Genomic DNA, 15,844 nt, shown 5'->3' on the forward strand with positions numbered 1-15,844 from the left:
ATCATCATTGTAATCAAAGAAATTAATGTGGGATGAAGTAGTAGTGGAAAGCATTGTTTAAAGTTCATCAACTTGAGTTGATAACCGTTGATAACCATTGATACCTAATCAAAATTGATAGTCGTAGAAGTTCATCATTGATAGCAACTAATAGTTTTAAGTGTTAATCTTTCGAAATTGATAGCACTAATAGAAATCTACTAGTGATAGTTACTAATAGCTTTAAATGTTAATCTTTCAAAGTTGATAACCACTGATAGTGATAGTAATGATAGACGTGCACCAGTACTAGCCATTAATGTTTTGAGTCTTAATCTTTCAAAGTTGTTTGATTATTGATGAAAGTCTATTAGTGATTCACTAATAGTTTTCTATCACTCATAGCTTGATCTTTCTTTCAATGTTGATAACCACTTATAGAAGTCTAGCATTGATAATCACTAACATCTTTCTATTACTAATAGTTTAAAGTGTTAATCTTTTAATTTTCACTAATGAAAGTCTGTCATTGATAGCCGCTGATAAAAGCTATCAGTGATAATCACTAATAGCTAATAGAAGCTATTAAGAAGCTATCAATGATAATCACTTATAGAAACTATTGGATAGCCTCCTAACTCTATTAGTCATAGTCGATGATAGAAGCCATCAGTGGTAGATTTCAAATTGTAAACAAAAAAGAAAAAAGGCAGGAGAAGTGCGCAAACATCATTGAACTTTTTTGCCTTATTCAATATCCAAGCCTATTTTTTTTATTATATCTGTAAAATTTCTTTATTCTTGTGCTACATACTATTATTTTGGACTTGATTGTCATTTATGTCATCAATCCAAATTGTAATAACCCAATTGATTTTCCTTCTATAGACAAATTTAACTTAAGTGATAAGGGCTTGAAGGCCCTTTCACTTAAAAACTAATTTGAAAATAAAGAGTAAATAGAGAGGAATTGAATGGGGGAGTCAAGGACAAAAAGGAAATTAAAATAAATTAAAGGGCATAACTGTCATTTCATTAATTTGTTATAAAAAAATAGAGAGAAAACACAATAATTAAGAGGAAGTGTTGGGTGGTGTGGGTGCCTTTGAGGGTACCATGTGACAGAAGGGAGGATAATAACAAAAGGAACATATGGGGATTTTTTTAAACCAAAATTCAAGTGAGAATTTGAGAGAACAAGAAATGGAGGCAAAGTTTCAGAATAGTTGAAGACTTCGTGGGAGATGAGCTCAACATCTTGGTAAGTATTTTTCTTAGAAATTTGGAACTATTAAAACCTTGTGAGAAACTTTAGTGAGGAGTAGGTTTGTTATATAAAGAATCTGTGTTTAGAACCAAATTAATGAACTTAGATGTTAGATTATTGTTGTTAATCTTGAGAGTTTGAGATTGATTATTTGGAGTCTTTGCTTGGGTTTTATTAAAAAAGGTGAAAGTGTTTATTGGGCATGTGGTTTTTCTTTCTTTTCAATTCATGAGTTTATTGTGGGTTTGACTTCCAAAGAAAGGAGAATGAAAGAAAAGTTAAATTAAAACCGACGATTTGTCATGACCTTCATCTCTGGAGGTCGGAGTTGAGTCTCACAGCCGGTCATGGAGGTTGTGTAGAATTAATAGCAATGAATTAAATATTGAAAAAGGTGGGACTACAAAAAGAAAAAGTGAAATAAACGAGATAGAGAGTGAGGGTGGAGAGGCTAATGGGAAAAGTGAGCTTAGAAAGAAAATTATTTTTTTGTGTTAAAAAGGAAATGGAGAAATGTATGAGAGAGGAGAGAAATATATTAAATGATATTCAATTCATGTAAGGATAAAAGTGTATATTTTAATGCTATCTATTAATAAATAATCCATCCTTGCACGTGATTTCCTTCAACTTGGTTGTATATTTTAATGCCATCTATTTTTATTTTCTTTCTTTTTATAAAGATTTCTGGATTTGATTATGGGGTTTTTCAGTTCATTGGGAATGAGATTTTTTGTTTTTCCTCGAGTGGGTATTGATTTTTCTGAGACTGGTTTTGTTTGGCTAGGTTTGGGGACTTCATTTTTCAATTGTTCTTCGTTTATTGTGAAGTCGATGTTTAATCTCATTTTGGGAATTGGGTTTTTTGTTTTTTGTTTTTTATTTCCTTCAAAAGCTTTGCATTTATGCTGTAATGAAAGGAAAATTTTGCTGAAGTCTTCAACCATTTTCACCCTTTTTAAGGCTTTGGAAATAGGGATGCTGATAATGGTGTGTAAAGTTCTTCTCCAGCCAGGATTGTTCAGAGGGTTTTGATATCTTCAACAGGCGGTGGTTAGGGGAATCAATTCGTTCATATATATTTGTTGTGCTATGAAGGTGTTTTGGATTAGGAGGAGTGGCCATTGGGTCAAAACCAAAGTGATGCTATTTGCATTGTTCATTGGGATGTGGATGCCTTTTGGAGTGATTGGTGTCTCTAGAAACACTAGTGTTTCCGTTTCTTCTTCTAATCCAAGGGTGTTGAATCTTGGAGTTCTGTTCACCCTCGATTCGGTTATTGGAAGGTCTGCACAGCCTGCAATTTTAGCTGCCGTTGACGACGTCAATGCCAATAACAACATTCTTCCAGGAACAAAGCTGAACTTGATCCTACACGACACGAACTGTAGCGGATTTCTTGGAACTGTGGAAGGTACTGCCCAAATTTAGAAGAGACATTTATATTTAATCTTCTTTACTACTCTGAGATTGTTAAGTAAGTTAGGACTGTTGATTCAATTAGCTGTAGTATGAGAATCATGAATTGCAATTTTTTACATTGAACTTGAGTTGTTTTGAATGTCAAATAGTTGATCTTCTATCTGTGGTTGCATTTCTTATTTTGATAAATTGTTTGGTAGCTTAGGCATCAAGGGCAGAAAAAGATTATGAATTCTCAATTGAATTTCCTTGTGCCTTGATGACTTTCTTGAAATTCAGGAACTATTTTACAAATTTCAAGAATGCTTAGCTTGAGCGGAGGTGCTTGTCTAATTTCTACTTTGATTCTCCTCCTATGCATCTGGAATTGGCTTCATTTACTTGCATTGCCAAGCATATCCACTATTTTACATTGTTTCACTGTTCCATTAATTTAGATTTTTTGGGAGGTTGGGAGATTGTTGGATTTAATACCTCTTTCTGAGCCCATCTCATGTTTTTTTGTAGTTATCTTTTTGGTTTTATCCTTTTGGATTTGAGTCCATTTTTTGTGAATGTCTAGACTCTTCGTGTGTCTTTTTTTTTTTTTTTTTTTTTTTTTTTGTATGCCTTGTATGTTATTTCATTTTGCTCCTTGATTGTTTGGTCTTTCATTTAAAACAAAATTTGTTATGAATGAAGTTAAAAAGAAGAGACTTGCCTAATTTAATATTTTAAGTCCTGTTTGGTAACCATTTCATTTTTTTTTGTTTTTGAAAATTGAGCCTATTCCCTCTCATTTTCTTACAATCGCTTGCATCGTTCTTCAGTATAAGAGTTGAATTCTTAGCCAAATTTCAAAAACAAAAATAAGTTTTTAAAATCTACCTTTTTTAGTTTTCAAATTTTGATTTGGTTTTTAAAAACATGGGTAAAAAGCAAATAACTAAACAAGAGAATTTAGATGTGGAAAGGGTGTTTATAGGCTTAAATTTCAAAAACTAAATAAAAAAGAAAAGCAAAATGGTTACCAAATAGGGCCTTAAGTTTTAGGATATTGCACAATCTTATGCATCGATGATTCATCTCTCATTGATCTTTTTCATAAGAGAGAATAACAACAAAGAGTAACAACTGATTCTATGAACATGTATCTAGCCTTGCAGTTAATGGAAGATGAAGTGGTTGCTGCTATTGGGCCGCAATCTTCGGGCATCGCTCACGTCATTTCGCATGTTATTAATGAACTTCATATACCGCTTCTATCATTTGGAGCTACAGATCCTGCTTTGTCTGCACAACAATACCAATATTTTGTTCGGACCACACAGAGTGATTACTTCCAGATGAATGCAATTGCTGATATGGTAGATTATTTTGGATGGAGAGAGGTCGTTGCCATTTTTGTAGATGATGATAATGGCAGGAGTGGGATATCGGTATTGAGCGATGCCTTAGCGAAGAAGCGAGCCAAGATCTCATATAAGGCTGCCTTTCCTCCTGGATCACTCAATAGCGAAATAAGTGAATTGTTGGTTTCAATAAACTTGATGGAATCTCGAGTTTACGTTGTACACGTCAATCCTGACACTGGTTTATCGGTATTTTCGATAGCTAAGAAACTTCAGATGATGGGTAGTGGTTATGTCTGGATCGCAACAGATTGGCTTCCTTCTTTTCTTGATTCTTTTGAAACAATTAGTCCTGAGGTAATGAATCAGTTACAAGGTGTTCTTGCTCTTCGCCACCACACCCCCGATGGCGATCTGAAGAAAAACTTTGTCTCCAAGTGGAGGAATCTAAAATACAAGAAGAGTCCAAACTTCAACTCTTATGCACTCTATGCATACGACTCTGTTTGGTTAGCAGCCCGTGCTCTCGACATGTTTATTAAAGAAGGTGGAAATATATCCTTTTCCAACGACCCGAAGTTACGTGAAAACAATGGAAGCATGTTGCACTTAAAATCCCTCCGAGTGTTTAACGGTGGTGAACAACTTCTACAGACAATTAAGAGAACGAACTTCACAGGTATAAGTGGGCAAATTCAATTTGGTGATGATAGAAATTTGATCCATCCAGCTTATGATATCCTGAACATTGGGGGAACTGGTTCACGTAGAATTGGTTATTGGTCAAATTATTCTGGTCTGTCAACTATTGCACCAGAAAACTTATATACCAAGCCTCTTAATGCTTCCTCAACAAACCATCTCTATAGTGTCATATGGCCGGGTGAAGTAACGACCATTCCCCGAGGATGGGTGTTTCCACACAATGGGAAACCATTACAAATTGTAGTACCTAACCGAGTGAGTTATAAAGCCTTTGTGTCTAAAGACCAGAACCCTCCAGGTGTTAAAGGATATTGTATAGATGTGTTTGAAGCTGCCATAAACTTGTTGCCTTATCCAGTTCCTCGCATATATATATTATATGGAGATGGAAAAGACACTCCTGAGTACAACGATCTTGTATATGAAGTTTCACAGAATGTGAGTACATGGATTTGATTCTAGCTCTCTTTGTCTTTGGTGGTCCAAATGGGTTGTCTCTGATGTGAATAATGCTTATCTTGATCATATTCTCCCATCTTTAGAAATATGATGCAGTTGTTGGAGATATTACTATTGTAACGAATAGGACGAAGATTGTAGACTTCACACAGCCATTTATGGAGTCGGGACTTGTTGTAGTTACTGTCGTCAAAGAGGAGAAGTCCAGTCCATGGGCTTTTCTCAGGCCGTTTACTATTCAAATGTGGGTTGTCACTGCAATATTCTTTATTTTTGTTGGAGCAGTTGTCTGGATTCTTGAGCACCGGACTAATGAAGAGTTCCGTGGTCCGCCGAGGCAACAACTAATTACAATATTTTGGTTAGTATATTTAAACTCATTGTAGAGGCTTTAATTTTCTCACAACACATTTTAGACTTTAGTAAATGGACTAGTATGAAAAGTTCTACACATGCTTTAAGCATAACCTTGTGATTCATTCATGATTAAGCTGAATTACTACGAGAGTAATCTTTGAGGTTTCTTAGTTTGAGGCAGAACCAAGCTACCAATAACGCCAAGGAAATGGATTAGCTCATAGATTTCCATTTACTATAAGCCTTTTGTATGGTTGAGTCTTGCTTTGCTACTTACTAACTTCTACGATCTTATAGTGAAACTTTTTGGTCTTTGCAGGTTTAGTTTCTCAACGATGTTCTTTTCTCACAGTAAGTTCTGCTCAAGTACCCATGTTTTCTTCGTTGATCCTATTATAATACATACACTTGGAACTCTTGACCTTTTTCTTTTACTGCTTTTGGTGCAGAGGAAAACACTGTAAGCACCCTCGGACGGTTGGTGCTGATAATATGGCTCTTTGTTGTGTTAATTATCAACTCGAGCTACACAGCTAGTTTGACGTCGATCTTAACAGTGCAACAGTTAACGTCAAAGATTGAAGGGATTGATAGCTTAATCTCTAGCACAGATGCCATTGGAGTTCAAGAAGGGTCATTTGCATTGAATTATTTGATTGATGAGCTCAATATAGCAGCATCTAGGATCGTTAAACTGAAAAATCAGGAGGAATATGTTGATGCTCTTCGGCGTGGACCGGGAAATGGCGGAGTTGCTGCAATTGTTGACGAGCTTCCTTACGTTGAGCTTTTTTTGGCTGGTACCAATTGCATATTCAGGACAGTTGGACAAGAGTTCACCAAAAGCGGGTGGGGATTTGTAAGTATTAATCCAACTCTTCTCCTTGGTTTTATTCCTATGGTATTACCCACCCCTGCATTAAAATAACCCACATACCCCTAACTAGAACTCTCATGTAATCATGTTGGAAGATGTCTACGTTGGTTGGTTATATTGTTATTCATTTAGGAAATAAAGAGAGACCAATAGCTCTGATGTTTTTCTTATTTACATGAATAATTCTGTCTTAGGCATTCCAAAGGGACTCTCCTCTTGCAGTTGATTTGTCAACAGCCATTCTTCAACTCTCAGAGAATGGTGATCTTCAAAAGATCCACGACAAATGGCTCTCAAGAACCGAGTGTTCGATGAGCCTAAACCAAGTCGACGTAAACCAACTATCACTGAGAAGCTTTTGGGGATTGTTCCTAATTTGTGGCATTGCCTGCTTTGTTGCTCTTTCCATATTCTTCTTTCGAGTACTATTCCAATACCGAAGATTTACCCCGGAAACCCAGCCTGAAGTCGGGGAAATTGAACCTGTTAGGACGAGACGCCTTAGTCGTACAACCAGCTTCATGCACTTTGTAGATAAAAAAGAAGCAGAAGTCAAAGGCAAGCTTAAAAGAAAATCCAGTGATAACAAACAAGCTAGCCAGAGCTCAGAGGGCCACCCTGATTCACCTCCTTGATTTATGGGAAGCGTAGATATTCACGTTTATGTTTTCAACCGCTCTTATTTATATTTACTTCTCTACAATTATTTTATGAAGCCTAGCATGTTTTAAATTACACTTATTTTATATTTAGTTTTGTGTTTCTAATCACAACTTCGTGAATTTGACACTTTTATAAAAAGTAATAAACTACAGCTCACTGGCTTATTAGCTCGTCTTTTCTTTCCTATATTTTCTACCACATAGTACTTCTTGAGCTTCCAGATGTTTTCCTATTGTCGTCACATCTCATCCTAGGCTTTGTAGGGCCATTTGGGGCGGACTGTGACAAAAATGGTAGGCGGGAGCCATGTCCTGTCAAGTAATGTTTCCATCTTTCAATATAACGATGTAGAAAAGCACGACATAGACTGGTAGGACATGTCATATCTTCTGCCTTCCCTTGGTACTCTCGATAATTAAATTAAATTTCACTATTTTCATTTATTTGTTTATTGGACAAATTGTAAAAACGAAGTGTTGTGATAGTTTACACCCTCGCACTTTTATTGTAAAAATTGGGTCACTAAACTTTACAAAGTGTTACAATTGGACCATCAAGCGTAAAATAATTGTAAGACCTACAAATGATAAAAATGAACTTTCAAACAAACAAATGTCATAATTAAGTTTGAAGGTCTAATTTGACCCAATTTTATTACTTTTTTAAGTTTGATGGTTCAATTTTTAAAATTGAAAGTTTAAGGGTATAATTTTAACTACAACTATATATTAGGGTGGTTTTCATTTTTTTTTAATTTGCCCTTATTTATTCATTTTTATAATATGGAACATTGGCTAGATTATAAAAAATACTAGTGAACTTTCAAAAGTTTTAAAAATATCATTAAACTTTCAATAGTTCAAAAATACTCTTACCATTAATTTTAGATAAAAATTATTAGTGTTTTGTTTCAAACATACCCTTGAACTTTCAAAAGTTTAAAAATACCCTTACATAAAAGTTAAATAATAATCTTACTGTTAATATATAAACATAAACTGTTGATACCTTATTGCGAATATACATATAAACTTTCAAAAGTTGCATTTACCTTATGTTGATGCCAAAAAATCTGAAAAGGGGAAACACATCTAACTTTTACGTGACACCAACAAAGAATTTGTTTGAAGGGAAAAGAACATAACCTGCAAAATGAGTGTGATGTTTGCCACACGCACTCTGATGCTTAAGTTAGAAAGTGAATAGTGTGAAACTGGAGAGTTTAAGAGTAGGATCATTACAAGAAAATTGACCTTTTTCGAAGATCAAAACCTTCGAAAAAAAAACATTTAATAAACCTTTAATACATTTTTTTTTCAAAAGTTATCTCAACAACCTTTGAAAAGTGTCAAAATAGATCCCGTCGAAAAAACTTTTTCAAAGATTTACTAACCTTCGAAAAATATTATTTTTCAAAGGTTGATTAACTTTCGAAAATTATTATTTTTCAAAGGTTATATATCTTCTATAATTGTCAAATTATTTATCGATAATTATCTATTATCAAGTAGTATTTTTTGAAGGTTTTCATTATTTTTAAAGGCTTATCATGTTATTTTCAAAATTTTTAAAACCTTCATAAAAACTTATTTATCAACAATTGTATATCCCTCGAAAATTCTCTTATAAAACCTTTTAGCACATTTATTGACAAATCTCGGAAGGTTGTTTTTACTAATTCATATCTACATATACTCTGAATTACAAAGTATAAGAATATAATAGAAAAAATAGACAATGACATGGATGGAAGTAAACTTATATGTCATAAAAGGACACCAAAAGGCTATCGAAATTCTACAATTGATCAACTAGAAATAATTTTTTTACGCATCTCTACCATCATTTTTTGAAATTTATCCTCAAAGATTTTCTAATTCGCTTATTTGACGCCTAAGTGCTTCTATCTCAACCTCTTTTTGTTGTTCAGATTCTTTTATTTTTTGTTCAGATTCTTGAAGTCGTTGTTCGAACTCATTAAGACGATGCTCAATATTGCGTATAGTAGACGATGATCCAAACGACTATGACTATGCTATACCTATGTTTGTGTATTCCTATGGGATCAACCTTCCAGCAATCCCATTGGAAAATAAACACAGAAGACTTCTTTGGCACAACTGCAAATCAAAACCACCAAACAAAGAAATATCCATGGTCATTTGTTAGAAAAACTTAGCTAAATTCATGGAACTTTGATTGACACAAACAACTTAGTTTCGATCACGGAAAATGCAACTGATTTAAAGATTCAAATTGGACGAGTTATCTCGAAACTTATCATCTTTTGTCACGATTCCAAACGTTTCTGTTGTTTCTCGAATCATGACGCCACTTGTTCCAGTAAAAGTAGGTATTTGACACTCGACAACTGTTGTGATATCAAATGATAAAATAACTATTATGAGAGAGAGAAACAGTAGTATAAAGCTTCATGCTCTTATTGGCTCCTAAGATTTCAACATTGACTTCCTTAAAATAACTCGTGGCCGAACACTGTAATGACGATTATGTGAAAGATATGGAAGGAAAGAAACTCGAGAATTTCTCATGCTTTTTTTTTACTGGTGTAAATATATGAAGCCTTTTAGGAGGCGTTAGCCATTAAGGGAGTAAGGAGTAAAGTTGTTTAGTCTGAAAAGTTATAAAAAATAAGCCATACCATTGGTATTTTTTTTAGTCGTAGGAGCCTACAGTGATAGAAGATTCTATAAATATGACATTAATGGCAAAGCAAAAAAAAAAAAAAAAAATTAGATACGAGAAAAGAATGGCTTACCTCGAATCATGACACCATGAAGATCTGCAATGAGAAGATTTCGAGCTAACGCATCTGGCCTACAAGATTTGAAACTCTGATCACCCAATGAAACAGACAATAGACCACTATTACAAGAAGAAAACTAATTTAACAAAAAGGGACCAAAATCAGCGTGAAAAAGGAATATATGAGATTTGGGGGAAAAGAATACAGAATAGGAAAACGATAGTCAAGAACTAACCCAACATGGTGCAACCGTTGTTTCATATAGCTTTTCCACATATCGTGCATTGGCCAAAAGATTTCAAACCTGAAATAGAAAAGCACAATAATTCATTGTGAAACATAAATGATAGCGACGACCAAAGAAAACCCATTTCAATGGTTGCTTATGAAGAAGAAGAACAAACTTAAAACTCTATAGAGTGCAATAACATGACTTTGATTTTGACCAATAACCTTCTTAATTCCCCTTTCAATGAATAAGAATCAACAACTAGATTTTAATTCTAACTTCAAGAGAAATAGACACTTTCATTACCACTTTCCTGTTCAATACTATAAGGGGTTTATTTATATATACATACACACACACAAACAAATTATTAAAAAAAAAAAAAACACACATGCGTGCACACACACACAAATTATTAAAAAAAAAATCACATGTGTGCACATACACAACAACAATTCATTGTCAAACATAAATGACCGCAACTCATTTCAATGACCATTTATCCATAACAAATGTAACACAAAACAAAGTGCAAATAAAAATGACTTTATCCAATAACCTTTCGAATTCCATTTTTTATGGACATCAATCAACTACTAAGTGCTAATACTAATTTCAGGATAAATAGACCCATTCATCACCATTTTCCAATTCAATCTATTATGGGATAAAATGGGGTGAGGAGCTGGTGATGAGAGCTCACAACTGAGGAGATAAATGGAACTCACTTATGGAAATCAAAAGGCAAGTCAAATGTTCCACACTTTTTATGTTGCTTCATGGACATATGCCTTTTAGATCTTTTTGAATTGCTCCGCAAAACTCTCTTACGAGAGCCAATCATTCCAGCACGTTTTGGAACAAAGTTATCCAGAAGGATGCAAGCATCAATTTTAAACTCTTTTGACTGCTTAATGTAACCACTAGTTCTTAGCTCATGACAGATCCTGTCAACCACTCTTCCACTATTATTTGAAACTTGCAGAGGTGAGATTAAAGTTAACCAAGTACATACTACACATAGTTCTTTTTCCTGTAACTAAGTATATGAGACATCGTATGTGGCTATGGTCCAGAACACTACTTTTTAGAGACTTCACCACCTAAAGCCGAACTCATCAAATAATAATTTCCTTTTTAGATGTTATTAAGATTATGTTAATTTTTCACAATATTTTCATCTTTTTTAAGAACACATTTAAGTTCTTAACTGTATCCTAAAAACAAAATTTTAAAAATTACTCTTTTTAGTTTTCAAATTTTGGCTTAGATATTGAAATTGCTTTTGAAAAGCTAGTAGCAAACAAAGAAACATGTGAATGAAATAGCGTTTATAAGCTTAATTTTCAAAATACAGAAAACCAAAGACTAACTGGTAAAAGGCCTTTTAAAGTTTCCATTGAGGAAAACTTACATCCATAGTTGTGGCCATCAATTTTTCATTCACAACAGCCGAGAGGGTGAAATATATAGGATCACATTCATTCACATCGGCATATGAAAGAAATCAACTAACCATAAGCAAACTGAAAACAAACTTCCTTCCCCACCAAATGAAAATATTAAAAACCAAATGTACAATGAGGGGACCTTTACTGTTGCTTTGATCTCATAACCTCTCCAGAGTCTGGTAGTGGTGCAACTCTTGTCCCAAACTTCTAGTTCTTCAACTCTTCTGGATTCTCAAAGATAAATTGGCATAGCCGTTTCTTTCCAACGTTCAAGTCATCGAGCAAGGTGTTAGTCTACGTTTTTGGCTCAGTAATTAAGGAAACAGTTTGTGATAAATACAACCATACATAGAGTAGCATAATGAGATTTCTAAGACATCTTGATACCATGTTATCTGGTTTTCTAATACAACCATACAACGGGTATCCATCTTACATTTCTAAGACTACCTTTGTGAATAGGGTCATGTCAATTTAAGTTTATACTTTTGAGCAATTTTATTAATAGTTTATCAGCATCTTGATACCATGTTATCTGGTTTATATGAAATAATTTTCGTTTTTCACCTCACAGTTCAAGTTGGGGTTTATATAACTTGTAGTTCTGGAACATGATGAAGAGTTAGTTAAAACTAATTCACTTATTATCAATTTATGACTTTTACCTGTCTTTATTGCAGCAGATAAGCATCTTGATTCGCTATAATGACAGACCTTGAGGCCTCCAAGCCACAAAAGAGGAAGAAAGGCTGGGTGGACATCTTGGTTAATTTTCGATGGATCATAGTTAATTTTGTAGTTCTCCCAGTCTCATTGAGTTTCTACTTCATCCAATATCTTGACGACAAATGATCGGAGAGGAAGTCTTACAAGCAGCGATAGATTGAACATGAAGAAAATGTCCAGAAAGTTGTCGAACGCCTCAAACAGAGAAATCCTTCGAAGGATGGCCTCGTCTGCATTGCCCGCAAGCCTTAGCTTGCGGTGGGAATACGAAATGTTGACTACAAGAGAGCACGCCACTTTGAGTTTGATCTATCGGCTTTTCGAAACATACTTGACATTGCACGAACACACCTCTTCATTCGTCTGTATATTAGTACCTGCAGATGGAATTGAAGCATTAAAATCTTGTTGTTGTAATAGAGTAGCATAATGAGAAGTTGGAATGGAGAAAAACCAGACGAACTAAGATAGATCTCCCCGAAGGAGCCGCTACCGATCTTCCGGCCAAGACGAAACTTATTGCCGACGCGAGGTCCATCCGGGAAGGAAAAAGAAGAAAGAGAAGCATAGAAATGGAAGATGATTAGGAGAAGTTGAACATGGAATCGAGGGAATCGAGGGCGAAGAATTCAAAATTCAGCGTCATGTCGATGCTGAGAAGAGGAATCGGAGGTTCATCGATTAAGAAAGAAATGAAAGAAAGCGAGAAATTGTAATTAGAGATCTAGGGCAGGGCAAAGCAGGAATTTTGGTTATCATTTCAAAATAAAAATAAATAAATATCACTTGCGCATAGCCTATCGTTTACCTCCATCGTTTAGCATTGACGCCTTATCGTCTAACGCATCCGCCTATCGCTTAACATCATCGCCCAGTGCCTGCGTCTATCACCCAATGCCCATCGCCTAGTATTCCGCCTATCGTGTAGCACGTCTACTCATCGTTTAGCACAGTACGACTATCGTCTAGCGCTATCGTTCAACTTCTATGCTTATCATTTAGCGCTTTCACTGATCGTACAGTACTTTGCCTATCGTATAGCCTGATCGTCTAGTGTGTCACTCCTCATCGTTTAACGCCACGCGCATCTTCACGATCGTCTAACGCATTCGCCTATCATTTAACGTCATCGCCCAATGCCTGTGTCTATCGCCCAATGCCCATCGCTTAGTATTTTGTCTATCGTGTAGCACGTCTGCTCATCGTTTTCCGCAGCATGACTATCGTCTAGCGCTATCGTCTAGTTTCTAAGCTTATCGTCTAGCACTTTCATAGATCGTGCAATACTTTGCCTATCGTATAGGCCGATCGTCTAGTGTGCCATTCCTCATCGTTTAATGCCGCATGCATCTTCACGATCGTCTAACGCATCTTTTCGATCTTAACCTTTCTCAAAGGTTTTTATTAACCTTCAATAAAAGGTGCATATTTTTCAAAGAACTTATCAAAGCCTCCGATAAATGTATATCTTTCTCAAAGGTTTTTATTATCCTTTGATAAAAACTACATATTTCTCAAAGGTTTTTTCAAAACCTCCAATAAATATATATCTTTTTCAAAGGTTTTTGTTAACCTTCGATAAAAAGCATATATTTCTCAAAGGTTTTTTCAATACCTTCAATAAATATATATCTTTCTCAAAGGTTTTTATTAACCTTCAATAAAATGTGCATATTTTTCAAAGGACTTATCAAAGCCTCCGATAAATGTATGTCTTTCTCAAAGGTTTTTATTACTCTTCAATAAAAACTACATATTTCTCAAAGTTTTTTTCAAAACCTCCAACAAATATATATCTTTTTGATGCGTTATTTTATGTGGTGAAATAATGAAAGGAATTTGCGGTGATGGAAAATGCGTTGTGCAACAAGTTTTCTCAGTAGAACCTAAGTATAAATCCTGTTGAGTTTCCTGGTAAGTCCAGGGTTGAACTCAGGGACTAAGGAAAACGATATGCAGTGGTAATTCTTAAGATAACTTTGCGGTAACAAATAAATTAATGGTTTGGTGGTTGTTATTTGAAGTATAAAAAGTATGTGGTGGATTTGCTACAAGATCGCACAACAAGTTTGCTACATGATCACTACAGAGAGTTCATTGAAGTGTGGTTCCGTTCAAGCGATTCAAGGCCTGGTTCACTTGTTTCGAACCGGATGACTCTTATGCTATAATAGTTAGCCTTTTAACTTTCTTTTAGGTGTCCTATCCCGGTCCATTAACTGTTTGTAGTAAATATACATATGATGTATGTTTTTCTTATATGTCATATTGTATGTCATTTAGAATCAAAACCCACCATAGGTTATACATTTAGTTTCATGCATCGTTTATATTATAAGTGTTATAATATATGTATATGCACGATTTAATTTTATAGTATGCTCATGCATCATATAATATAAGTGTTATACTATATGCTTGCATGCATAAATAACATAGCCATACATCATTTATATTATAATCGTTATAATATATAGTTTGAATGGATGCATGTAATGTATGTTATTTAATTTCATTACTTTGTTATACATAAGTGTTATGTATATGTAGTAATGAAATGAACATTGCATGATGCATGACATTACTTTAGATAATCTTATAAACGTTATAATTTTATAAAGTATGTCCATCAATGCAATGTAGGTTTTAATTTGTTTGATTTACTTTATAAAAGTAATAAATAAATGAAATTAGAAATTAAAATCAATAACTAAGAGTTTCATGTGAACTTAGGTAAAATCATTTTTTAAAATAGTTTTAAAATATGCTTCGCATAGACCTAAGGTCACAAATTTCTAACGAGACTAGAAATTAGATTAATCTTTCTTAATCGGTTTAGTAGGATTAAATTGATTTCAATAAAAGATTAAATTTGTAGCAAACATATCTATAAGGGACCTTTTGTCTAAGGCAAGTTCTGTCTAAGATGGGGTACTTAAGATGACGAAAACATCACACCCCTACCTGGGAACCTACCTGGAAAGGTAAATTAGATAGATTTGCTACAAGAATACAATTGTTGATTAAATTTTGTTAAAGTGTTTAATGAATATTAATCAAAATTGTTTAACTTTCCAAAGTAAATGTTACTTTTGGGCAAACTTAAACAATCAATTAGTAAAATAATTAGCCGCATTTTTCCTAAGTAAATTAAACCCTAGGTCGTTAAAATACTCAGTGGGAGGAAAAGATGTATATGATATGTCATTGTTCCACTCACCTTTCTTCCTTAATATTCACACCGTGAGACTCATGCTTGGCCTTGAGACACCCTAGGAGCGTCCCCCTTGGGATGATGTTTGCATGGATCAATATCAAGGTGAATGGAGAGAGTATTTATAATAAGTGAGAGAGGGATGTGTGTCAACATGTCCTACAGTCTCTTTCATTGATTTGCACTGTGAGACCTTCTTTCACGGCCTCGAGGCGCCCTGGGAGCGTCCCCCTTCAGATGGTCTGTGCAATTGGTCAATATCAAGGTGAACTCTAGAAATGGATAGGGTCGCTTTCATTTTTGCCCCAATTGATGTTTTCCTTCGGTTGGCTCATTGGGGCGGAACTCTAGGATCTAAAATGAAGGGTCACACTTAAGGAAAATTATTAAGAAAGTT

General features: G+C 34.5%; 1 protein-coding gene across 5 annotated transcripts; it reads left to right on the forward strand.

Annotated features, from left to right (window-relative positions):
* Positions 1-1,074: 1,074 nt before the first annotated feature.
* LOC120088226 (glutamate receptor 3.4-like) lies at positions 1,075-7,234 on the forward strand. 5 transcript variants are annotated; one of them, XM_039045372.1, is made up of 7 exons: positions 1,075-1,240; positions 2,142-2,660; positions 3,806-5,142; positions 5,247-5,524; positions 5,840-5,871; positions 5,970-6,379; positions 6,592-7,234. In XM_039045372.1, the coding sequence occupies exons 2-7, from the start codon at positions 2,339-2,341 to the stop codon at positions 7,030-7,032; spliced, it is 2,820 nt and encodes a 939-aa protein (XP_038901300.1). In that variant the 5' UTR covers positions 1,075-1,240; positions 2,142-2,338; the 3' UTR covers positions 7,033-7,234. The 5 variants fall into 5 exon arrangements, with proteins under 5 accessions (XP_038901300.1, XP_038901299.1, XP_038901301.1 ...); XM_039045371.1 differs by having other exon boundaries at positions 2,210-2,660; XM_039045373.1 differs by having other exon boundaries at positions 2,223-2,660.
* The last annotated feature ends 8,610 nt before the right edge of the window (positions 7,235-15,844 follow it).

The sequence above is a fragment of the Benincasa hispida genome, chromosome 10 (assembly GCF_009727055.1).
Source record: "Benincasa hispida cultivar B227 chromosome 10, ASM972705v1, whole genome shotgun sequence".
Taxonomy (NCBI): domain Eukaryota; kingdom Viridiplantae; phylum Streptophyta; class Magnoliopsida; order Cucurbitales; family Cucurbitaceae; genus Benincasa; species Benincasa hispida.